This window comes from Lichenostomus cassidix, unplaced genomic scaffold, assembly GCF_008360975.1.
Source record: "Lichenostomus cassidix isolate B80296 unplaced genomic scaffold, HeHo_3.0 HiC_scaffold_45, whole genome shotgun sequence".
NCBI classification, from domain to species: Eukaryota; Metazoa; Chordata; class Aves; order Passeriformes; family Meliphagidae; genus Lichenostomus; species Lichenostomus cassidix.
Window position 1 is genome coordinate 178,998 of NW_028147789.1, and position 24,069 is coordinate 203,066.

At 53.8% G+C, this 24,069-nt stretch overlaps 2 protein-coding genes, 1 long non-coding RNA gene and 1 pseudogene across 9 annotated transcripts; 1 reads left to right on the plus strand and 3 right to left on the minus strand.

The window, feature by feature from the left end:
- Positions 1–4,924: 4,924 nt before the first annotated feature.
- Positions 4,925–6,777, minus strand: LOC146420831 (uncharacterized). 3 transcript variants are annotated; one of them, XR_014848916.1, is made up of 3 exons: positions 6,670–6,777; positions 5,791–5,907; positions 4,925–5,426 (listed from the first exon to the last, which is right to left on the minus strand). It is a non-coding gene; the product is annotated as an uncharacterized LOC146420831 (long non-coding RNA). The 3 variants fall into 3 exon arrangements; XR_014848917.1 differs by lacking the exon at positions 6,670–6,777 and adding an exon at positions 6,370–6,598 and having other exon boundaries at positions 5,791–5,904; XR_014848915.1 differs by lacking the exon at positions 6,670–6,777 and adding an exon at positions 6,370–6,588.
- Positions 6,778–12,159: 5,382 nt separating this feature from the next.
- LOC146420832 (N-acetylmuramoyl-L-alanine amidase-like) lies at positions 12,160–15,686 on the minus strand (annotated as a pseudogene).
- A 92-nt stretch (positions 15,687–15,778) lies between these two features.
- On the plus strand, positions 15,779–20,063 carry LOC146420833 (ultra-long-chain fatty acid omega-hydroxylase-like). The gene is made up of 12 exons (XM_085047986.1): positions 15,779–16,026; positions 16,303–16,447; positions 16,768–16,821; positions 17,177–17,304; positions 17,616–17,746; positions 18,007–18,274; positions 18,571–18,637; positions 18,712–18,841; positions 18,912–19,045; positions 19,127–19,191; positions 19,274–19,356; positions 19,456–20,063. The coding sequence occupies exons 1-12, from the start codon at positions 15,841–15,843 to the stop codon at positions 19,625–19,627; spliced, it is 1,563 nt and encodes a 520-aa protein (XP_084904112.1). The 5' UTR covers positions 15,779–15,840; the 3' UTR covers positions 19,628–20,063.
- LOC146420834 (uncharacterized) lies at positions 19,731–24,053 on the minus strand. Of its 5 annotated transcripts, none has more exons than XM_085047988.1 (4): positions 23,793–24,053; positions 21,940–22,008; positions 21,680–21,859; positions 19,731–21,492 (listed from the first exon to the last, which is right to left on the minus strand). In XM_085047988.1, the coding sequence occupies exons 3-4, from the start codon at positions 21,699–21,701 to the stop codon at positions 20,816–20,818; spliced, it is 699 nt and encodes a 232-aa protein (XP_084904114.1). In that variant the 5' UTR covers positions 21,702–21,859; positions 21,940–22,008; positions 23,793–24,053; the 3' UTR covers positions 19,731–20,815. The 5 variants fall into 5 exon arrangements, with proteins under 5 accessions (XP_084904114.1, XP_084904113.1, XP_084904117.1 ...); XM_085047987.1 differs by lacking the exon at positions 23,793–24,053 and adding an exon at positions 23,156–23,539; XM_085047991.1 differs by lacking the exon at positions 21,940–22,008 and having other exon boundaries at positions 21,680–21,761; positions 23,796–24,053.
- Positions 24,054–24,069: the final 16 nt, after the last annotated feature.

Here is a 24,069-nt window from a genome sequence, read left to right on the forward strand (position 1 = left end):
AATCTATTATCCAGGAAACTATGAGAGCATAGCTCCTAACTGGGCCTTGCCACAGAAATCGCACTTCCTCATAGTCCAGCCAGACACCCTTGGGGTAACTGAGTCCACTTCTGCCCCAGTGTGTGAAAGAAGTGGTAATAGTTACCCCTTCCTATCATTTGGACTCACCACCCAATGACAGCTTCACAAAAAAGTGAAACCAACTTTTTGGTAGCAGCTTTAAGGAGCTCACTACCCAGAGCCTGGTCCCTGGGCATTAGATCAACACAACTCGACAGTAGCTGAGAGTCTGCTGCTGACTTATACCACCCTAACTGGACTGACTAAACCTACAAATTTGACACAATGGTGCTGTCAATACGATTACTCCATGTATCAACAGCCACAGAAACTGATCCTTCAGATTTGAAGGAAGTCTTGGCCACAAATTTTATACCAATACCCTCTAAACTGGTGGGAGAGAAGGCTGATTTAGCGAGGTTGGAGTAACTCTTGGGTAGAGACTGATGGGGGATTCCATCTTTACACCCAGTAGGAGGGTTTGGCCAGGCACCCCGAGGTGTATGAGGATCTAACAACTACACCTGCCTTGGGAGGAAATACAATTTACAGACAGAACAGTGAGGAAAGCAGTCAGGATGAGGACAATAGCTTGGAACATCCACATCTACCTTGGGGACCAGCACAGACCCAGAACCAGGATATACACCAGTGGTTATGGTGCTGGACAAAAATCCACCCTGTCCATGTTGCAGAACCTGCATAGATCGAGTGCCGGGGTTGATTGAACATCTAAAGAGAATCCATGGGAAGAAATTCTTGTTTAGATGTGCCACGTGTGGTAAATGGAATGGAAACTACCGTAGCGTCACTTTGATGCATTCCCATGATGCAAAGGAACTGCAGAGGTAGCCCCAGCTGGTGACTGGACTTGTGAGGAGTGCAGAAGAGACTTTGAAACCAAAATCGGCCTGAGACAACACTAGAGATTGGTACTCCTCTTGTGAGAAATATGGAAGAGATTGCTGCTTCCTGGCCCAAAGAAACATCTGCTAGAGGAGCCCACAAATGGTGTAGGTCTAAGGAAGAAGAAGAACTCCTGAAACAATTCATGAAACAATATGAGGATAACAAGAACATCAATAAATTGCGGAGCATATCCCACCTAAACCTGCAAAGCAAATTAGTGACAAGGACACCTATTACCAAACAAAAATCCTGTGTAGAATGAGAAAACTTAACTCAGATGGGAACCACCTAGAGAGAGAGGAATACCACCCCATGAACAGTGATCTACCAAGAGAGGGACAATCCAAGCTTCATTATCAAAACATCAGAAGAAAATGGTTATCAACATACAAATTTAACAATTATCAATGGGCATTTAGGAAGATTATTGAGGGACAAGACCCGTCATCAGTATGTAATAAGTCACCTGAAGACTGTTTTGAATGCCTGAATATGATGTGCCAAACAATAAAAACTATTGGGGAACAAAAACAGCAAGAGACCCAGGAGACAATATTCACGTGGAGGAAGAAGAGGGCCATTAAAAAAAAGAAATCAACATCTACAATTTCAATGATTATTTCACATTGACATGGGGAAACTAGTGCATATTATTTTAGATTATACTGAAGTCTTGAAATGTGAAATACCATCTAGTGAAGTCCATTCTGTTTTTATATCAAGATGGGAACCACCAGGAATATTATGGGCCTTGGAAAGTTTCTTTCAAATGGAAAGTAATTAAATGCCTTCTGGGCCTTATTACAGAGATTGCTAAAAACATAAAGGAAATTAATAGGAACTCTGCTCCAGGGCCAGATGGGATTACATTGGGGGATCTCACTAAAATGTACTCCAAGTATTCCTAGATGATGGGAATCTTCAGTCTCTGTCTCATTTCAGGAACATGGTGAGGGAATGTCAAATGGTCTTAGTATCAAAATCTAATAAACTAGACCACTTAAAAGATATTAGTAACTGGAGACCTATCACCACCCACTTCATAATTCTCAGATTATTTTCTAGAATTATATTAGCTGGGCTAACCAAGGCATGCCCCATTAATCTTCATTCTGAAAATTTAAAGCTACTACAACTATTGATGCAGAATGCAAAAAAGGAGCATAGAGTGTTAGCAGTATCTGTGGACATCGCCAAGGCTTTCAACACCATTAAGTCATCAACATATCTTGATGGGTCTGGAACAGAAAGGGTGGACCCACACATTATACACCTCATAAAGAACACATGCGAGAACATCTATATGTGCATTATTACATATAATTAATATTATAGTAATTAATTAAATTAATAATATTACATAATAGCATAATATTACCAAAAATAAAAATCAGATCCCATGACGATTCTCCAAGGTGTAAAGCAAGGGGATCCAATGTCACTTCTGCTATTTAATCTGGCACTAGACCCTCTGCTCTGTAAACTGGAAACTCAGGGAAAAGGATATCCATACAGAAAGAACAGCATTACAGCGGTGGCCTTTGCTGAAGACTTAGTATTATTGACTCCTGGGAGGGCATGACTAAAAACATCAAGATTCTAGAGACCTTCTGTGATGTGAAAATGCCATGGGTTTTACATCAAGCCAACAAAAGACTCCTACACCATCAATGACTGCCCAGCATGGACTGTCCATGGCACTCCCCTCAACAGGATTGACCCACGAATTTCAGAGAAATATTTGGGCTTGCTGATTATCCCTGGACTGGCAGAGCTGAATCCGGACTACCCACAAAACTGGAGGAATGGTTACAATGGATTGATAAAGCACCATTAAAACCTTTACAGGAAATCGACTTATTAAAAACATACACCATCCCTAGACTAATATACTTGGCAGACCACACCTAAATGAAGGCAGGGCTCTGTGAATCCCTTGACCTCCAAATTCAATCAACTGTCAAGGAATGGCTACACCTACCACCCTGCACATGTGATGCCATCCCATACTCCAGCAGGAAGGATGGAGGTTTGGGTATCACAAAGTTGATGGGACTCATTCCAAGTATACAAGCCCGAAGATTACGTAGACTTGCCCAATCTTTGGATGATGCCTTAAGGTCATTCCTGAAAGAAGAATGCTTAGATCAAGTTTATAGGAAATTATGGATAAGAGCTGGAGGAGATAAAGAGAAGATCCTATCAATATAGGAGCCTAAACCTATAAAACTGCTGGATGGTGCAGGTGATGACACAACATCAAAATGGGGATTAGCTACTCCAGAAACTGAGTATCCGTGACCATGTAACTGGAGAAACAGGAACTGAATAAATGGAAACAGCTGGTATCCCAAGGCCATGGTGTTACAAACTTTGAGGAGGATAACATCAGCAATTTCTGGATCTTGAGATACACAGGCATACCTCACAGGAAACTAACAACAGCATTGCAGCTGGGGGCCAGTGGCTACGCCACAAGAGAGTTCCTGTCAAGAGGAAGACAAGATCAATGCATCAAAACCTGCACGTATTGTAAGGCTGAAAATGAAACATGCTCTCATATAGTAGGAAGCTGTGCAGTAACACAAAATGCCAGGATTAAAACACATAATTACATCTGTGAAATGGTAGCCAGAGAAGCTAAAAAGGATTGGACAGTGTTTCAAGAGCCACACTTGAGGTATGACAACAACCAATTGTATAAACCAGATTTGATCTTTGTGAAAGAGAAACAGGTATTCATGGTGGATGCGACAATCAGATATGAATACACTGGCTCATCTTCAAAAGAGGCAGTAATTGAAAGTGAAGAAATACTAACATCTTCACAAACAAATTCAAGAGTTCACTAATGCAACAAACATCAAGTTTGTGGGCTTTCCTCTGGGAGTGCAGGGAAAGTGGTTCTGTGGAAACTATGTGCTCCTACAGGTCCTGGGTCTCTCCAAAATGAGGCAGGAGAAGACTGCCCAGGCCCTAGCCTCCAGAGCACTATTCACCTCAGTTGATATTGTTCATATGTCTGCCAGCAAAGCTCTGTCGGTTGTTAAATGTTGTAAACATTTATGTTAAATAGAGTTTAAATGACATTAGAGCAGACATGGATAGTAGGTAGGGACAACATTTGGGGAAAAAGGATTCATCTTACCATACCTTGTCACATTCCTTCCAATTCTGGGGCAAAATTTTACCAATTTTGACTAAGGTGGATGGGCCACCTATATTTAACCCAGAAAAGGAACATATATGAAAATATATGCTCAATAAACAGCCAAATGCCTTGTCATCTAATTAGTGATGCACATGAATGGATGAACAAGATTCCCACTGTCCCTGCCTACTATGCAACAAAACCACAGTCAAGGGAATGGGCTTGGCAGAATCAGCGGGGAAGGAAGACCCTGTTGAGCTTGACTCTGGTCTGGCACTGTGAAGAGACATGAGTGGTGTAGAGTAAGTAGGAGGCTGGGTACACACTCGGCAGTGTGGGACTGGTGTCCCAGTCATCAGTGAAATACCACTACTCCGATCATTTTGGTGAGCAGACCTGGCCTCCCATGTGGAGGAGGGAAGGCCTCCCATGCCAGCAGCAGGCAAACCATGCCTGAGACCCCAGTGGGTAGACCTGGCCTTCCGTGACCAGACTTGGCATGCTGGGGACAGGGACTACACCTGGTCCCCTGCTCCAGTGCGGAGATGTGGCCTCCTGTCCCAGTGGAGAGCAGACCTGTTTCCTGTGGCTGCATTTGGCAAGTGGGGGACAGGAATGTTTCCCAGGCCTGGGTTCCTGTGCCATCCCTACTGACTCAGTGCCTGTGCAGTTTCCAGCAAGCCCTACAACACGTTCCTCCTCCCACTCTTACCTCCCTGAAACAACCCCCCTCCAGTCCATGGTGACATCAAAGTTATCTCCAGCATGCTCAAAAGTAGAGAGATCACAGACAGGCACAGGGGCTCCATGGTGACATCCCAAGTCTCTCTGGGCTGCTAAAGAGCAATGAGGTCACATGAGATCACAGGGCCTCCCTGGTGACATCCAGGGGCTCTTTCATCTTCCAAATACTTGGGAGGTCACAGGCAGTCACAGTGACTCCATGAGGACAACACAGGTGTCTCTACATGCCTAGGAGCCCATTTGGCACTGGAACTCACTGAAGTTCTGTGGTGACATTCCAGTGGTCTCTATGCTCCTAAAGAACAGTGAGGTCAGGGGCAATCCTAGGGGTTCCATGGGGACATCCCAAGAGTCTCCCATTTGCTTAACTGCACTGACCTCAAGGGCTCTAACAGAGTCTCCATGGTGACATCCCACGTGTCTCTAGGCTGCTAAGTAGCTGTGTTGTCACAGGCTCTCACAGTGGTTCCACAGTGACATTCTAGGTGTCTCCATGCTGATAAAGGGCTGTTATGTCACAGGCACTCATGGCTCTATGACGACATACCAAGGGTCTTGAAGGCTGGAAAAGAACCACGAGGTCACATGCTGTTACAGAGACTCCACAGGGACATCCCAGGGCTCTCCAGGCTGCTAAAGAAGTGCTTTGTCCCAGGCACTCCTAGGGGTTCTATTGTGACATCCCAGTGGCCGCTATGCTCCTAAAGAACAGTGAGGTCACCGGCAATCACAGCAGTTCTTGTGCTGACATCCCAAGAGTCTCTAGGCTGCTAAAGAACTCTGATGTCACCGGCAGTGGCAACAGCTCCACGGTGATATCCCAGGTTTCTGTAAACTGCTAAAGAGCAGTCAGGTCAAAGGCCCTCCCACGGATTCCATCCTCACATCCCAGAGTCATCCAAGTTTCCAAAGAGCCCTGAGCTCACCTGCACTCACAGGGTTTCCATGGTCACATCACAGGGCTCTCTGGGGCTTCTAAGGAGCCATGAGGTCACTGGCAGTGACAGACACTTCATGGTCACATCCTAGAAGACTCTGGGCTGCTAAAGAGAAGTCAACAGCAGTCATGGGTATGCCATGGAGACATCACAGGGCTCTTCAATCTTCCTCCCCGGTCTTTCACCACCACCAACGCCGCCACACCCCCGCCCCTGCGCCTCACCACCCCTGCTGCTCCCGGGGAGGGAAGGAGGGAGTCTTTAGGAGCCGCCAGAGTTCCTGCGCGCCCCCGCCCCGTCCCGTCCCCGGACAGACAGCAACGCGAGCTCTCTAAGCCCGGGGCCCGGGTCTCTAAACCCGCCGTGCCCCTGCCCTGCCTCCCGCCTTCATTCCTGCATCACCCCCTCGCCCCCGCCGCGGGTTGAAAAAAAAGCCGGGGGCGGGGGGTGGGGCATGGAAAAAACGCCATAAAACAAAAAGACTCCAACCGACGCACACAGAATCTTCCCCGCGAAGAGACTCCACGACGCTCCCCGCCACCATCTGCAGCCCGTGCCCAGCCTCACCCGTGCCCCGGCTCCCCCTGCTCTGCTCGCCGAACGCGCTCGCTGGCCCCGCGCAGCCTCCGCCTCTGCCCTGCGGAAAGGACCTTCTCCTCGGGGGAGTGCGGGACCTGCCGGCGGCGGGAAAAGTCTTTCCCGTGGTGCTCCGCGGCACCGCCGAGCCGGAGCGGGGAGGGGAGGGCGGCGCGGGGAGGGCAAAACAGAAGTAAAAGAATCAATCAAACAGAAAAAGCGGCGTGGAGGGTGGTGGAAAAAGGAAACAGCTCTCACACTCGCCTCTAAGACCCCTCCCCATACCCGCACCTCCTCCTCCTCCCGCGCGGAAAAATAAAATATCCCGCAACAGAAAAATAAAGTTACCTCTCCTCACGCCGCACAACCAAAGCCAAAAGCCGGCCAAGGGCGCCCGGCCCCGCGCTCTCGCGGCCGGCGGGGGAACTCGGGCCGGGCTCTGGCGCCTGGACACGCTCCCCGCCAGCCGGGCTGTGTGTGGGGCTCTGGGGGCTGTGGGGGCTCTGTGGGGCTCTGTGGGTTCTGGGGGCTCTGGGGGCTCTGGCGGAGTGGCGGCTCTGGGCGGCTCTGGGGGCTCTGGCGGCTCTGGGGGAGTGGCGGCTCTGGGGTTTCTGGGGGCTCTGGCGGCTCTGGGGGCTGTGGGGGCTCTGGGGGAGTGGCGGCGCAGGCGGAGTGAAGGGAGGCGGCGCGCCGGGAGCGCGGCGGGGGTGGTGTGGGTGCAACAGAACAAAAAACTCCTAAAAAAAATTATTCCGGTGGGGCCTGATGGTGAAAAATAAAGGAGTACAATTTAGGAGACTGGTATCTCTCCGGGACAGAGGTGCCTTTGAGTATCCAGCCTGAGGCGGCTTCTGCTGGTTTCCTGAGGGCCGTGGGGTGGACACTTTTGACCCCACTTTCCTCCCAACTATTGCAAAGCCAAGGTCACACAATGCATCTCAGATTCAGTCATCAGTAGTTATCAGATATCTCTGTTCCAACAGCCCATCGGGCAGTAAACCAGTTTAACTGCTTCCCATGTTCTCATAGTAACTTATTTCCACCTCAGTTATGTAAGTCAAGTCGAGAGGAGAAGAGGAAGAGGCCAAGGGCCACTTGAAAAGCCACACAGACTCAGGTAAGACCTTTAAATTTTACTGTCTCCCACTGCCAGCTCATCTGGGAAAGCCTAGGGGTGTGGTATCAACACTGAGAAAAAAATCCCCTGCCAATTGGAAGCACACACACTTTGGATGACAATGAATATGAGGAGCCAATATTTCCCAAAGTAACATTAAATCTGTGGAGCTGCATGCCAACCTGCTCCCCTTTTTCATGCTGCACCATGATCTGAGAAATGCTGGTTATGCCTCGGCCTTGAAAATGCCAGCTGGGCTGAGGTGCTTCTCAGAAACACTGTGTGCTCCCAGGAACTGCTGTGTTCTAATGTGCTCCTGCTTTTTTTGCTTGTTGAACAGACTTTGACATTTGTTTTTGCCTGGATGGCATCACATTCTCGTTGTCCCACGTTCAGGGCAAGCTGCCGACTGGAAGTGGGGCCAGGCTGAAAGCTTGCTGTGACTAAAGGACATCCCTCGGGCTCTCCAAACAGGGGTGCAAAAGGAAGCCCTCGGAGCCATGCTGGGCCACAGCAGCACTGAGCAGCAAAGTCCCTGTGCGTGGGGCCTCTGCGAGCCAGCAACTGTCCTGTTTGCTGCACTCGGGGGATCCCCGAAGGACCATGGCTCCTGGGCCACTGATGCCCCCACTCCTGGAGGCCTTTAGCCTTTGGCTGCTGAGAAGATGGCAAGGCATGTGAAGGGAATATTTCAGTAGCTTGGAGGGGAATTTTTCGCAGGTCCCTTGAGGTGTGTCTTTGTATGCTTATGTGTATGCAGGTGTGCATAGAATGTGGCAGAGGGGCTGCTCTCGTGGATTTGGAAGTGCTTTAGATTTCTGCCTAAGTTAGGCACTGCGTTGCTGTAGTGCTGTGGTTGAGGGCTGTGTGGGTCCTTTGCTGAGGTGTTGGGTTTCAGTTCAGTTCTACATGAAGTGTTGTGTAGTTGAAGTCCAGTTTAGTTGAAATGCTGTTCACTGCAGTTGCCCCACAAAGTTGTTCATTTGAATTTAGTTTATAAAGTGAAATGTTGCTCAAGCTGATGTGCTCTTAAGTGAAGTGCTCTTGAGCCTTTGGGCTACGTTTTTCTTCTCCTGACCCTTTCTATCCTTTGCAGACACACACACACACACACACACACACACACACACACACTCACTCACACACGCATACACAGAAATAAATAATTTTGGTTTCATTTCATTTTGGATTGATTGACTCTAGATTTCTGTTTGCTGCTTTTCCTCGCTGTGCCTTAAGCATGGCATAAGTAGTAGAGTGAAGCTTGGCAAGGAAGCTTGTCCTGCTCTAGCTTTGCTATGAAATCTTTCTTTCTGGATACCTTTCCTGTGATTCTTTGAGTGATGTGAAAGTGCCTGTGTCATCACATCTATTTAGCAGGGTGGAGCAGCCTGGGATGTCAGCACCAAGGTGCTGTGAGTGAGTGCCTGTGACACAAGGGCCTCTCAGCAGCATGCAGACTCCTGAATGTGCTTGTGGCTCTCCTGGGAGCACCTGTGAGCTCAGTGTTCTTTTGAAACATGGATAGCTCTGGCATGTCCCCATGGAGTTCCTGTGATGAGATGTGACCTTCTGTCAGTTTGGCAGCCTGGAGATGGCTGGAATGTGCCCAGGGGGCAAGTGTGACTGTCAGGGACTTCCCAGCTCTTTAGGAGGATGCAGAGTGCGGGGATGGCCCCGTGGAGGCCCTGCGAGTGCCTGTGACCTCAGAGGTCTATGGAGGATAAAGAGAGCTGGGATGAAATGGGATGTCAGCAGGGAGGGCCTGTGATTAAGTGGGATCTCACAACTTGTGGTGCTGCATTTGTCTCCTGTCCCCTTTTTCAGCCCCACCATGATCTGAAAAATGCTTCTTAGGCCTTAGCCTGGATGAACTGCAGCTTGGCTGAGCAGCTCTTGAGCTTGTCAGAAACACTGTGTGCTGTAGTGCTATGTGCTCCTGCTTTTTTTCATTTTTTGGTTTTGTTTTTTTTGTTTGTTTGTTTGTTTTTTGTTTGGACCGCAGCAGTGCTGAGGAGCAAAATCTCTGCATGTGGGGCCTCTGCGAGCCGGCAACTGTCCTGTTTGCTACACTTAGAGGGACCCTGCAGGAACAACAGTGTCACTGGAACCCCCCTAAACTGCTCTTCTGGGGACCCTGCAGGGACAGGAGTGTCAACAGAATGCCCCGTCCCACTCCTGTGGGGACCCTGCAGGGACAGCAGTGTCACCAGGACCCCCAAACTTTACAGAGACAGCAGTGTCACTGGGACCCTTCCCACCCCGCCGTCCCACACCTCTTGCCATTGGGGACCGTCACTGTTGTCTCAACTGTATCACTCTCTACAGCTCCTGAAAGGAGGTTGCAGTCAGGTGGGGGCTGGTATTGATTTAGGGGAAAATAGAAATTATAAATGTAAAAGAACTAGAAGCTGGATAATAGTAATAGTAATATTTTTTTAACTGATTTAGAGAGCCAGAGATTAGATAATGATTTACTAAGATATGCCTGCTGCAATCCATTTATTATTCACTTAATGAGTTTGTGCCTACCTGGTATCGGGGAGGATGGAGAGAAGAGAGCCAAATAATTGAGAGAAACCACCAAGTGTAACCGAGCATCCCGCCCTTGGACCCCAGAACTGGTAAAAGTTGGTTCTCAGGCTTGGACGTGGACCAAGAACCAAGGGAGCATGCGCAAGGGAACAGGGTTAACAGTTCATCATGAGGAATACTCTGTCATCAATCATTTGGGACTCCTGCCCACAATTACTCTGAGATACTGCACTTGGATGGGCATATTTAAATGAACTTTGAACTCATTATAATACAAAGCGGGGAGAGGTAATGAATATGTATAGGAGCTTTGTTTAACTTTATGCATATGTAATCAGTAACCTAATATAAACCAAGTGAAGTGCTGCTGAGGGTGTGCATGTCTTTGGAGGGGCTACCCTCCATGCACCCCAGCTGGAATAAACACATACCTACTTCATAACTATCTGAGTTGTGGAGTCAATTCCGTGCTTCAGTATCTTCTCCCAGGCAACCACTGACAGAACAAGGGCACAGTCTTAAGCTGTGCCAGGGGAAGTTTAGGCAGGACATTAAGAAAAAATTCTTCACTGAAGGAGTGATTGTGCTTTGGAATGGGCTGCCCAGGGAGGTGGTAGAGCCACCGTTCCTGGAGGTATATAAAAAGACTGGATGTGGCAACTCAGTGCCATGGTTTAGTTGATAAAGTGGTGTTATGTCATAGGTTGGACTTGATGATCTCAAAGGTCTTTTACCACCTGATTAATTCTGTGATTCTGTGAACTTTGGTGCCACTGTGACTTTTCCTCTCCCAGAGGAGCCTCTTTCACAACAGCCACTGGAAAAGGGGACAGGGACAGCTCCATGTCATCCCTGGGGCCACCACCCTCAGGGGGAGGTGGGATTGAGGGTGGGGGTGCCCACCTTGTAGTGACTGAACTGGGCGATCAGGGGGTCTCATTTTTGGGACTTCTCGCAGCCCCCCAGGGGCTCCTCTCCTCTGGGCCTGTGGGGAACCTGAGTCAGCACACTCAGTACCTCCAGAGCACCCCTCATCCCCTGGGAAACATGCCCCAAAGGTGCCAAGTCCTGCCGGGATCTAGTGCAGCCAAGTTTCAGGTAGGCAAAGTGAGGCTCAGGGGGACAACAGAGAAGGGGCAGAGGGGTTTATCCTGCTCCTGGTTCAGTGCCCAGGGCTGGTGCCCAGTGCCAGTGTCCTGCCCCAGCACCCAGTGCCAGTGCCCAGTTCAGATGCCCAGCCCCGGTGTCCAGCCGTGGTGTCCAGCCGTAGTGTCCAGCCTCAGTGCCCAGTACTGGTACCCAGTCCCAGTGTCCATTCCCAGTGTCCAGCCCTGGTGCCTGGTGCTGATGTCCAGTGCCAGTGCCCAGTACTGGTGGCCAGTCCCACTGTCCACTGCCCAGCCTCAGTGTCCAGCCCCAGTTCCCAGTCCTAGTGCCCAGTCCCAGTTCCCAGCTTCAGCTCCCAGTCCTGGTGCTGCGATGCCAAGCACTGATCCAGGACAGTCCCCACCCCAGTCCCAGGTGGGTGCCAGCCCCAGTGCCAGCCCCAATACCAGGTATGGGCCAGGTGCGTGCCGGTGTCACGCCCCACCCTGGGGGACACAGAGCAGCAACCAGCGAGGTCTGGAGCCAGGTGATGCCCCACCAGGCCTGGAGGAAGCTGAGGGTTTTATTGCAGGGACTGGCAGATGCAGCAGCAGGAAGGAAGCAGTGATGGGGACGGGGATGGTGACAGTGACAGAATGAGGCAGCTGTGCACGGCTGGGACCTGGGGCATGGTGTGAAGTGTGGTGTGGAACATGGCACAGGACACAAGGCATGCCATGGACTGGGACCTGCATGACCTGATGGGGACAGTGGTGGGGAACATGGGGGGACAGTGATGGGGACTGCAAAGGGACAGGGATGGGAACAGTGGGAAATTATGGAGACAGTGGGGGGACAGTGATGGGGACTGTGAGGGGACAGTGATGGGGGGCAAAAGGGACCACAGAGGGTTACAGGGACCATGGTGGGATGGTGATGGGGACTGTGGGGGGACAATGGTGGGAACTACAAGGGGACAGTGATGGGGACCATGGCGGGTGACAGGGACTGCAGGGGTTGATGGAGACCTTGTGGGGAACAGGTTACTTGGGGAGTGACAGGACCCACAAGGGTACAATGACAGCTCCCTCAAGGGGAGCCAATGACCTGCAGCCAATGTCGTCCCAGGTGCAGGTGTACTGGTGGAAGCTCTGCATGTTCCTCATAGCACACATGCAGGCACAGAAGCTCCGGCATGGCTGTGCCAGCTCCAGGGTATGGTGCAGGAAAAGCAAGCCCAGCAGGACCCACAGCAATTACAGGCTGCCCCGGTAGGGATGGGCCCCCTACATGCAGTGGGGCACAATGGCTGGGCACTCTGCAGGGGTGAGGGCCTCCATGTGTCCCCTGAGCCCTTGGGGACACAGCAGAGTCCACGTGGGGACAAGGGGCCTCCTTGGGGACATGGTAGAGTCCACTTGAGGACAAGGGGCTCGGTGGTCCTTGGGGACATAGCAGAGTCCATGTGGGGACAAGGGGCTTGATGGGCCCTTGGGGACATGTGGGGACACCTGAGGGACCCTCAGCCTGGATATGGGAGGGTCCTTCTGGGCATTGTTGAGGGGACAGAGAGGGGCTGCTCAGGGTGTCCTTTGGCTGGGACATGAGGTAGCTAGTATTAAGGAGACCCAACAGCGCTGGCCATGGGGACATGGTGGTGGCCATCCAGGGGACACCGTGGTGTCCACCCAAAGATGTCCCACCACACCAAGCCCCCATCATCTCTCAGTACCCACCCACCAGAGTGACCAAACCCACCCCACCTGCCCCCGGTGCCCCTCCCACACCCTCCCACCCCATTTGTGTAGTGACAACCCCATTTATGTGGTGATAACTCGTGTTTAAAGGGTGACAACCCCCGTTTGGGGGTGACAACCCCATTTAGGGGGTGACATCCCCTGCCCATACCCATATAGTGCTCGCTGAATTCCTGTGATGCCCAATGAGCCACAGCTGCCACCTGCTGTGTCCTCACATCCCTCAGGAGCTCAGGAGCTGCCAATGTGGGCGACAGCACCCACAGCACCCCCAAAACCTTTTGTCACCTCCTTCTCCAAGTATCCTGGCTGCACCAGCACCTCAAAATCCCGGTGCCAGTAACTGCTGGGGGATCTCTGCATTTCCAAGCCATTGCTAGTCCTGTAGTAGCCTCAGAGCAGCTTGGCCAGCAGGAGGGTCTCCCACAGCCAGTCATGCCCCCAGGACCACCCCATCCATAGCCCCAATGGCCACAGAACTGGGACAGGGGACAAGAGGCCCTGCAGGGTGTACTTTTGGGAGTTCTCCACGTAGTCCCAGCAGCCGCTGGGTCTCAGCATGGTCCCGTTGTTGTCACCAGGAAATATGTGCCCAAAGCCTCAGCATCAGTGGGGGGTTGAGGTTGGGGAGGGCTTGTTGAAATCCTCCAGACCTCAGCTCCATCTCGATGATGGCTAGGAGGGGACCAAGGGCCACCATGGAGCTGTTGGGGACCAGCACCACTCTGCACTCCAGTGTCACAGGGTCATGGCAGGGGAGCTCCATCGGGTGCTCACCCAGCAGCTCCCAGCCCTCCAGGGTGCTGCAGACCACCAGTATCATGGTGGTGCCAGGGGAGCCACCCTGGGCCAGGGACTCAAGGGCGTCCATCATGTCAACCACAGAGTCCATGTGGCATGGGGGACATCTGTGGGGACATGTGGGGGGACAGGGGTGGGCAGGTGGTGGGGGCATGTGGGGGGAAGGGGATTTAGCAGGGGAAGACATCCAAAAATGCATTAAAACCAGGGGGAGGGCACCCAAATTTGGGGGAAAGGACCCAAAACCACAGGTAAAAGGTGTTGTGGGGTGTGTTATGGTCTGGTTATTAAGGTTCTTAGAAATACCTCTGCCCGAATTAAGGTGCAAACAAGACCATATGCCAGTCAATAGTATGGGTTTTATTTGATAGTAAATATGAGAGTGAGAGAAAGAGAAGAGAGACAAAATAAGAGAAATAGGAAATAGGTAGGGGGGACAGAAAAAGAGTGACGGAAACAGAATAAGGAAAATATCACCATCCGTGGATCCCAGTAATGTTCTGTTGATCCTCTCCAGCTGGTCTTCTCGGTGGTGATGGTTCCCCCAGAATGCATAGAATCCCATGGGCTAATATACACTCAGGCCAGGTGGCAATGTCCAGACATGTCATCCTGGGGGAGGGGTCAGTCTCTTGCAGCAGACTCTGCATCTGTTGCATCAAGTGCAGTCCTGTGGTCCAAGGCCTCTGGGGAGCACTTCTGGGGGGTCTTTGATGGATTATGACCCCCTCCCTCAGCTGCCTCTCACGTGAATATCCTGCAGATGTGGCTTGTGGGGTTGGGGGTTCCACAGCTGGGCCAGTTGGTAAGGGAAGGTTGGTGTTTATTGCCTCTGACCAGAGGTCACACCCGAAACCTCCTCCCCCGGCTCCCCGTTTCGGGGGGAGTGGAGCCTGTGTAAACCTGGCTTCTGTGGGCTGTGGTGATTCACCCCAATCGAGCCCAGAGACACTTCAGAGACCAAGTCAGAGAAGTGGGTATTTGCTTTATTTGGTGCACCGGATGTGTGGGGAATTGTTTCCACCAAACACACACACCTCAGTACCCCTAAAGACACAGTGTTATAGGTAAAATTCATGAATGTTCTTTACACTCTTCAGGATAGGAGTGGTTATACAAATCATTTCTTGGAAGTCATTAATATGTCGTGGAGGTCTTTGGAGACCCCCAAAGACCCCTCCAGGGTGAAGGTTTCTGTGCTGGTTTCAATTCAAATACATGCTTAGCTGATAAGCCATCAGGCCAGAGCTGTCACCTACAATTTGAATTTGAATCAAGAGTTCAGCCCTCAGCTCGGACAGGCATCGTGGAAGGGGGGCGAAAGCTCAGAGTCTCAGTGGTCTCCCCCACCCCAATCTAGCCAGGAAAAAATTTCTGCTCTCTTGTGGACGCATTCCTTTCCCTCGGTTTTGTTAGTTTCTCCCTAGGCTGAGATGATTGAACAATAGTATCTTATCTCGACAGCTTAATTTACAGTCCAAAGTCCCAGTCTGGTATCTTCAGGGAGGCTTCTTTGGTTGTAAGTTCTTTGTACAGTTTTTATGAGTACAGAATGAGTAAATCTCTGTATCAATGTTTGAGGCTTGAACTATCTCAGTCTCTGACAGGGTGTCATAGAGCGTCATGGGGTGTTGTGGTGCGTCCCTACCTGTGCCGGGATGGGCGCAGATGCTCCGTGCCAGGAATAGCCATGGGAACATCCTATGGGACACGGGGACACCCTGTGAGACACGGCCCCAGGATCCTGGGGACTTTGGCCCCATTGGGGGCAGGAGACATACGGGGAGCGACAGGGACACACAGAAGGGGCCATGGTCACATGGGGGAGATGGGGACGGGGACACTCGGGGGGGACAGGCACACACGGCAGTGGACAGGGACACGTGCGGAGGGAGAGGGACATACAGAAGGGGACACAGAAGGAGGGACGAGGACACATGGGGGGACAGGGACACACACAGAGGACGGGGACACACAGAGGGGAGGGGACACAACGCCACCAGGATACACATGGAGGGTCACTGCCACCAGGACGTGCATTACGACAAAAGCCACCGGACGCATCCGCATCAGGTGACACCCAGTGTGGGGCCACGTGACCCCGCGGGTGACACCGCCCACACCCTACCCTTGCCCTTTCCCCAGCCTGTCCCCAGGAGCGGTTCCATGGCGGTGGCTGCGGCGCTGGGTCCCCTGGGCGCGGTGGCCCTGGGCACCTTCGTGGTGGCCCTGCTGCTGCGGTGGCTCTGGGACGCACTGGTGGCTGTCATCTGCTTCCGAGCCACTTGTCGTCAGCTGAACAAGTTCCCCACCCCACCTTGGCGCAATTGGTTGCTGGGACACACTGGCATGGTGAGGGGACAGGGGGTAGCACCTGCAAGGGGACAGAAGAAATGGGGTGGTTGCACTTGGGGGGACAGTGAGAACGGGGTGGTGACACCTGTGAGGGGACAGAGGGGATGGGGTGATGGCACTTGGGGCGGGACAGTAAGGACAGGGTGATGGCATCTGTGAGGGGACAGTGGGGACAGACACACATGTCCCCAAGGCTGGCAGTGTCCTGGGGACAGACGTGTCCCCAAGCCTATCTGTGCTCCCAATGACACTCATGTCCCCTTCTGTCCCCAGGGGCAGAGCACGGAGCAAGGCCTACAGCAGGTGGACGCCTTGGTGGCCCAGTACCGTCACGGCTGCCTCTGGTGGGGACTTCCCTGGCTGCCTGTCCTGCGCCTCTTTCACCCCAGCACCCTCCGGCCACTCCTCAGTGCCTCAGGTAGGACATGGGACATCAGATGAGTCCCCAGGGCCACCCATGGGCATCTCTGCACCTGGCACAGACACCGGGCAGTGCCCAGGCAGTGCCCAGCAACCCAACCCCACAGGTCCCCAGACGTGTCACCATGGCCAGCCTCTGGTTGTCCCCCAGCTCCCATCCCATGGTGGCCATGGGTGCTAGGAGAGGATCCCCACCCCATGGTGTCCACCTGAGGGTCATGGGTGCAGATGGGGGGGGTCACACCCCCAGTGTCCCCACCCGGGGAACTTGATGTCACCCCAGTGAACTCCTGCCCACCCCATCACTGTCTTCCACAGCCTTCGTGGCCCCCAAGGACGAATTTTCCTACGGCTTCCTCAAGCCCTGGCTGGGTGAGTGGGGGCGGCTGGGGTGGGGACAGCACCCCTGGGTGCCCCTCAAATGGAACTGGGTATCACAGGGGTGGGGACAGCACCCCTGGGTGCCCCCCCAATGAATCTGGGTGTGTCACAGGGGCAGGAGGGGACAGGGACATCACCCCTGGCTGCCCCCAGGATGGATCCGGGTGTATCACAGCGGACAGGAGCAGTGGGGGACAGGTCTCACAGGGGAGGAGACAGCAGGTTTTGGGGGCAGAACCCCTGGGTAACCCCGGTGGATCCAGATGTGTCACAGGGGACAGGGACAGTGGGGGACAGGGACAACCCCCCTGGGTGCCCCCGGTGGACCCCGATGTCCCCGCTCCAGGGGAGGGGCTGCTGCTGAGCCGCGGGCAGCGCTGGGCGCGGCACCGCCGACTCCTGACGCCCGCCTTCCACGGGGATGTGCTCCGGAACTACATGGAAATCTTCAACCAGAGCACCCGCGTGCTGCTTGTGAGATCCAAAATGCGCACGAGTCCCCATGGCACCCCAAATCCTGACCTGAACCCCAAATCGTGAACTGAACCCCTAACTCTGACCTGCATCCCAAACCGAGTCCTGCACCCTGAGTCCCATCCTGCACCCCAAATCCGCTCCTGTCCCATACCCCAAACCTGCCCCCAAACCCCAACCCCACCCCTCATTCATCACCCCACCCCTCTCCCACACCCCCACCCCAACTCTGCCCCCTCTCCCACCCGTGTCCCACTCCATAATGCACCCCTTGTCCCTGACCCCCTCCCTGACCCAGTCCATCCCCACAGGCCAAATGGGGGGCAGCAGCAGCGGCAGCTGGCGGGGGTCCGGTGGGGCTGGAGGTGCTGCAGCCCCTGAGCCTGCTCACACTGGACACGCTACAGAAGTGCATCTTCAGCCACGAGAGCCACTGCCAGGAGTGAGTGTCACCTGTCCCCATTGACCATCCTGGTCGCTGTAGTGACCATTGTCCCTGGCAATCCTGGTGGCTGTGCTGGCCCCATCATGGTCCCTGTTGACCATCCTAGTGACTGCAGTGGCCCCACCATGGTCCCTGCTGGCCATCCTGCTGGCCACGGTGGTCGCACCATTGTACCTCTTGGCATCCTGGTCCCCTCACTGTCCCTGCTGGCCATCCTGGTGGCCACAGTGTCCCCCTACTGATCCTGGTTCCCACAGGCGGCCCAGTGAGTACATCCAGGCCATCCTGGAGCTGAGCTCTTTGGTGGTCCGGCGCCAGCTCCAGCCACTTCTCCACCCGTGGTGGCTCTATAGCCTCTCCTCTGATGGCCGGCGCTTTGCCCGTGCCTGTGCCACTGTCCACGCCTTCACCGCTGACGTGGTGCAGTGCCGGCGCCATGCCCTCGCCCGCCTGGGCCACCAGGTCTGGCTGGATGGCCACCAAGGACGCAACATGGATTTCATCGACCTCCTGCTGCTTGCCAAGGTGGGGCTGGGAGGTGGTGGGGGCATGGCCATGGGGGCATGGAGCTGGTCAAGAGGGTGGTGGTGGCCATGCAACGATGGTGGCCATGGGGTGATGGCCATGGAGGGATTTGGGCACAGACTGCTGGACATGGGGGAACAGTGATGGCCATGGGCAGCACTTACCATAGAGCTGGTGGCCAGTGGGATAATAGTGGCCACACGGTGGCGGCAATGGGGGAACACTGGTGGCCACAGATGGGATTTAGCCATAGACTGGTGGCTCCAGGTGGCCCATGGCTCATCTCATCTCCACAGGATGAGGACGGCCACACCCTTTCAGACGAGGACATCGCAGACGAGGCTGACACCTTCATGTTTGAGGGTGAGCATGAGCTCCCAGGCACCACTGGGGGGAAGTTACTCTGGTGTCCCCTCGGTCACCCCATGTCCCCACAGGCCATGACACCACAGCCAGTGGCCTGGCATGGCTCTTCTACAACCTGGCCAGCCACCCCGAGCACCAGGAACGGTGCCGCCAGGAGGTCCAGGAGCTCCTGACGGGCCGGGACACTACGGACATTGAATGGTGAGATGTCCCCAGGGCCACCCCTGGCCACACAGCTCTGGGACACAGTGTCACCCCTGCTTGTCCCCAGGGAGGACCTGTCCCAGCTGCCCTTCACCACCATGTGCATCAAGGAGAGCCTGCGGCTGCACCCTCCTGTCACTGCTGTGTCCCGGCGCTGCACCGAGGACGTCCCCCTTCGTGATGGTCGCGTCATCCCCAAGGGTATGGCATGGCCAGGGTGTCCCCAGTGTCACCACCCACCCTCATCTGCTGTCCTTAAAGTGGCCATTCCCATCCCACCAGGGGTCATCTGCCTGATGAGTATCTACGGGACCCATCACAACCCAGATCTCTGGCCTGAGCCTGAGGTAGGGCCACCCCATGAGATGTCCCTGTCACTACAGTGGTGACAGCTGTCTCCTCAGCGTGACAGTGTTGGTGTCATCCCAGGTGTTCAACCCGCTGAGGTTCAGCCCAGAGAACAGCAAGGGACGGTCCCCGTCATCCTTCATCCCCTTCTCTGCTGGCCCCAGGTATGCGGTGGGGCAGGGACAGTAGTGTCCCTAGGTGCCACCCCCATCCCTGGCTGGGTTCACAGTGGGGTGACAGTGACAGTGGGGATGTGGTGGCAGGAACTGCATTGGGCAGAGCTTCGCCATGGCTGAGATGAAGGTGGTGGTGGCACTGACTCTGTCCCGGTTTGTGCTGCGGAGGGACACAGCGAGGCCACCCCCGCGCAGAAAGCCCGAGCTGATCCTGCGTGCCGAGGATGGGCTCTGGCTGCTGCTGGAGCCACTGCCGTGAGTGGCCTGAGGGACATCGGTCACCAGGACATGGGGACACCCTGCGGATGGGTGTCACACCCAGCGGAGGAGCAGAGAATAAATGGTAGCATGAAGGAACGATGTCGTGGTGGTGGTGAGGATGTGTTGTCATTGGTCATGGAACGCCTCTTGGCATGGACATGTCAACCCATGGACTCGTTCCCTAGGCCACCTGTCACCATCCATGGCCATATACCCCCATGTCACCATCTATGTCTGTGATGCCCCCATGCCAAATATCCCCATCCATGGCCATGTCCCCACCTATATCCATGTCCAACCAACATTTATGTCCCCCCATGTCCCCATCCATGGCTTAGTTCAAGGTCTTCATGTTTACCCCGGTGTTCCATGTTTCAAAGGGATGAAGAAAAATGAAAATAATATCCAGGCAAAAATAAAAGGATTTACGTGTCCATGCTGGCTGAGTATCCATGTGCTTGGGTGGAACCTTTTTTGGAGGGGTTTCCACTCCATTGTCTCCAAAATCTTGGTCTGTGCCCCAGCCCATCACCATTTGGCTGTGGAAAATGCCTGTGGGCCAGAGAGAATTAGAATCATGGAATGATTTAGTTGGAAAAGAGCTCCAAGACCATCCAGTATTCCTTGGTGGTCATGGAGAAGACCAGAAGAAATAACTGGATGCAAAAGGTGAGATTTTTTGGGGTTGAAAGTAAAAAAATCCACTGTCTCCAACAAATTCCAGACCTCAATCTGCATCCTATGGCTATGTGTCCTGCTGCATCCAGGTGCCAATGGTGAGCCAGGAAGATGTGGCCAAGTGTCTTCACAACACAGATGACGAGGACCATGGATCATCAGGTCTCTGCCCAACAAGGATCACCATGGATCACCCAACAGGGGTCCTCTGATGTGGGATGGAGTTGGAGCAGCCCACAAAGGTCTTCCTGCACTCAGGGCACTCACCAGGGCTTCCCTTACCGGTGTCTCCATTGGTGTTGGGTAAAGGTAGAGCTCTGGCTGAAGCTCTTCCCCCATTCACATTTGTAGGGCTTCTCCCCAGGGTGGACACTCTGGTGGGCAATCAGGTTGCAGCTCTGGGTGAAACACTTTCCACATTCTGAGCATCTGTAGGGGCATTCCACAGTGTGCATTGTCTGGTGGATGATTAGGTTGGAGCTGTCGCGGACCCACATTCCCAACTGGGTCATACCCTAGTGTGGATCTTCTGGTGGCGGATCAGGTGGCATCTCTTCCTGAAGCCCTTGCCACATTCTCCACACTCATAGGGCTGCTCCCCAGTGTGGATCCTTTGGTGGCGGATCAAACTGGACCTCAGGGAGAAGCTTTTTCCACATTCCCCACACTCATAGGGCCGTTCCCCAGTGTGGGTTCTCTGGTGCACAATCAGGTGGGAGCTGACACTGTAGCTCTTCCCACATACCCAACACTCGTAGGGCCGTTCCCCAGTGTGGACTGTCAGGTGGCGGATCAGGTCAGAGCTGTCTCTAAAGCCCTTCCCACATTCCCCACACTTGTAGGGCCGTTCTCCAGTGTGGCTCATCTGGTGGCGGACCAGGAGGGAGTTCTTCCTGAAACCCTTCCCACATTCCAAGCACTTGTAGGGTGTCTCCCCATCATGAAGCTGCTCACAGACAGCAAGTTCAGAGTTCTGACCAGATCTCTGGCTGCCTCCCTGGCATAAGGTGGGTCCTTCCTCCTCAGAGCACTGTGGGCTGAGTTTGCAGCCACTCCTCATGGGAGATCTCCATGGCTTTTCCTCCCTGTTGCATTCCTGTGCTCTAGAGCCACACAAAATAGCCTCCTCCATGAGGTTCTGATGGGGGATTTCGTCCTCCTGGGTCTCCGTAGTCAGTTTATTATCTGGGAGAGAAAAGACAAGGAGATGATGGGATTTGCCTCCATGCCAGAGAAAAGGGGAAGGAGATCTCCCCAAATCCGTCCCCGGCACGACAGCGTCAGCAGTGGGGTTGTCCTGCAGCCAGGGGTGATGCTGGGCTGGGAGATGGAGGAGAAGAGAGGGGGAAAGGGGCAGTGACTTCTTCCTCACCTGTCTGGGTGTCCCAGGGCATCTAACTCTTCCTCACAGCCTTCTCTTAAATCCAGACAAGATTTGGAAATGGGAAATCCTGGTTTGGGGGAAAAAAAGATGTAAGCGCGTTGGGTATGAAGTCCTCTGTCCAAGTCCATCTCTACAAGTCCAACTCCATCTCTAGAAGTAACTGGGTGCCTGGAGTCCATAAAAACTTCCAAAAATCAAGAGAGTCCAAAAAAACTTTCCCAGGAGTTCCCCCTTTCCAGTGTCCTTACTTTGGAGTTCTGGGGGTCCCTCTTCTCTGGGCTGCTGGAGGGCCTGTACATCCTGGGGATCCCCCCTCTCTGCTTAGGGATGGTGAGAAATAGGAACAAGATCTTGGCTATCGCTAAGGCTAAGAGTTGTTGTAATAGTAATGCTTGCTAAGAATTGTTATAATACTAGTATTTGCTAAGAGCTGATGTAATACCGAAGTTTGTTAAGAGTTGTTATGATACTGATGTTTGTTCAGAATAGTTGTAATGCAGATGTTGGTGTGAAGTAACATTTAACTGACGAAGGACCTGAAAGACCACACCCTGCTGGAGGCTGCCCAAGAACTAGGAACCAAGAAGTAACAAACGATTGAAACAAGGATGACTTCTCCAACAACAAAGATGACTGCACATGCTCTAAAAAGGCAGATTGGAGGATAGGCCATGTCACACAGCTCCTGGAACATGCAAACTACTTCGGGGAAATGTTTGACTATGTATAGCCTTTTATGAATACGTATAAGCCTAGTGCAATTACTAAGAGTATATAAGAAGTGTTGCTAATGTTAGCCAGTGCACCTCTGACTACGGTCAAGTGCCCTCTGTCGCGTTTGCTTTATCGACTTTGTCCCTAATAAATCATCGCCATTTCTTACTTTGATACCTGAATCCTTTATAACAGGATGCTGGGGGGGTTTCGGGAGTCCCAGAGGTCATCCTCCCCTGATTCTGCCTCAGCTCCCCGGGGTCCCACAGTCCCCCACCTCAGCCTCCCCCCACTCCAGGCACTCGGGACTTCCCCCTCTCCCCGACAACACTTTCAGGGTCGGGGGGGCCCGGATCCCACTCATCTCCAGGCTCCCCCACCCTTCCAGGCTGCCAGGAGTCCCTCAGCTCTGCTATCTCCCCTCTCCACTCTCCCCATGCCGGGGCTCCCGTGTTCCATCCCCAGGCTCTCCTGGGAATCCCCAAAACCAATGTCCCGCCCCGCGGACGACCGCCACGTGGGCTCCCCAAAATCTCTGCAAGGGGCATCTACGGCTCAGCTTTGGACCGCTGCAAGATCCAGACATTCCCCCACATCAAATTAAAAAAAAAAAACAAACAAACCCTCCCATGGACACCGAAATATATCTGGGACTCGAGTCCGGATTCTGCGAGCTCAAAACACTCCCCAAGAAAAACCCTGTGGGAGATCCCCCTAAAGATCTGGGGCGAGTGTCCCCTCCCTGGTCACCTGCGGGATGTGGGGCGGCGGCGATGCTGTCGGAACCGGGGCAGCTGCGGAAGGAAGCCTCGCTGTTCTCCTTCCGCTTTTCCTCTTACTGCTCCTCCCTTTCCTGCTGCTCCTCTTCCGGTTCGTCCTCCTCCTTTCTGCCTAGCCTTCCTCCTGCTTCTACTCCGCTCCCACCCCGGACCCCCCTTTCCCACCCCTCTCTACCCCACGGCCGTCGCAGCACTGGCTGCTGGGTGGGGGGTACCCCCCATGAGCCTCCAGGGATGAGCAGGGAGTTTGGGGAACCCTCAGTGCGGAACAGTCCCCCCCGAGCTGTAGAGAATCGCTCCAGGGCTCAGGTGCTGAGGCACAAGGAAGGACCCCCCCCTTGAACCACCCTTCTTCTCTCCCAACCCCACCTTTCCCTCCCCTTTCCCATCTTTTCCCCAATCCACAGACCCCACCCAACTCAATTTGGTTGTCCCACCCCCCTCTCGTTCTGTTTGGGGCTCCCAGCCACCTCTTTTCCCCCGGTCTTCTGTCCCTTCCCCATCGTCACCCTAGTCCCCAACCCCCCACCCCGTGCTTGGTTTTGGGGGCTCCAGGCCCCTCCCTTCCGCTCAGTTTGAGGGTCCCAACCCCCGCACCCCCTTCTCGCCAGGCTCCTCGCTCACCCCGCGGCCGGGGTGGCTCCCAGAACCTCCAGTACCACCAGTATGTCCCCAGCTTCCCCCACACGCCCCATGGCCAGCGCTGGGCAGGTGCCACCGCTCCAAAAGCAGCCGCGCTGTGCCCTGGGGCGCCCGCTCCAGGAGAGCCGCTCCCGCAGGAAGCAGCAGCTCCCGGGATCCGTCGGCGCCAGAGCACGACAGAGATGGATGAGGAGCAGGCGAACGCCAACTCCCGGCCACCCACACCCGTACTCCCCAACGGGG

Coding starts and splice junctions, on each gene's coding strand:
- LOC146420833 (XM_085047986.1), top strand. CDS start 15,841: ATGGCGGTGGCTGCGGCGCTGGGTCCCCTGGGCGCGGTGGCCCTGGGC. Junction 16,822..17,176: donor CTTCCTCAAGCCCTGGCTGG/GTGAGTGGGGGC, acceptor TCCCCGCTCCAG/GGGAGGGGCTGCTGCTGAGC. Junction 19,192..19,273: donor ATCTCTGGCCTGAGCCTGAG/GTAGGGCCACCC, acceptor GTGTCATCCCAG/GTGTTCAACCCGCTGAGGTT.
- LOC146420834 (XM_085047991.1), bottom strand. CDS start 21,701: ATGCCCTGGGACACCCAGACAG. Junction 21,493..21,679: donor GCCCTGGGACACCCAGACAG/GTGAGGAAGAAG, acceptor TTTCTCTCCCAG/ATAATAAACTGACTACGGAG.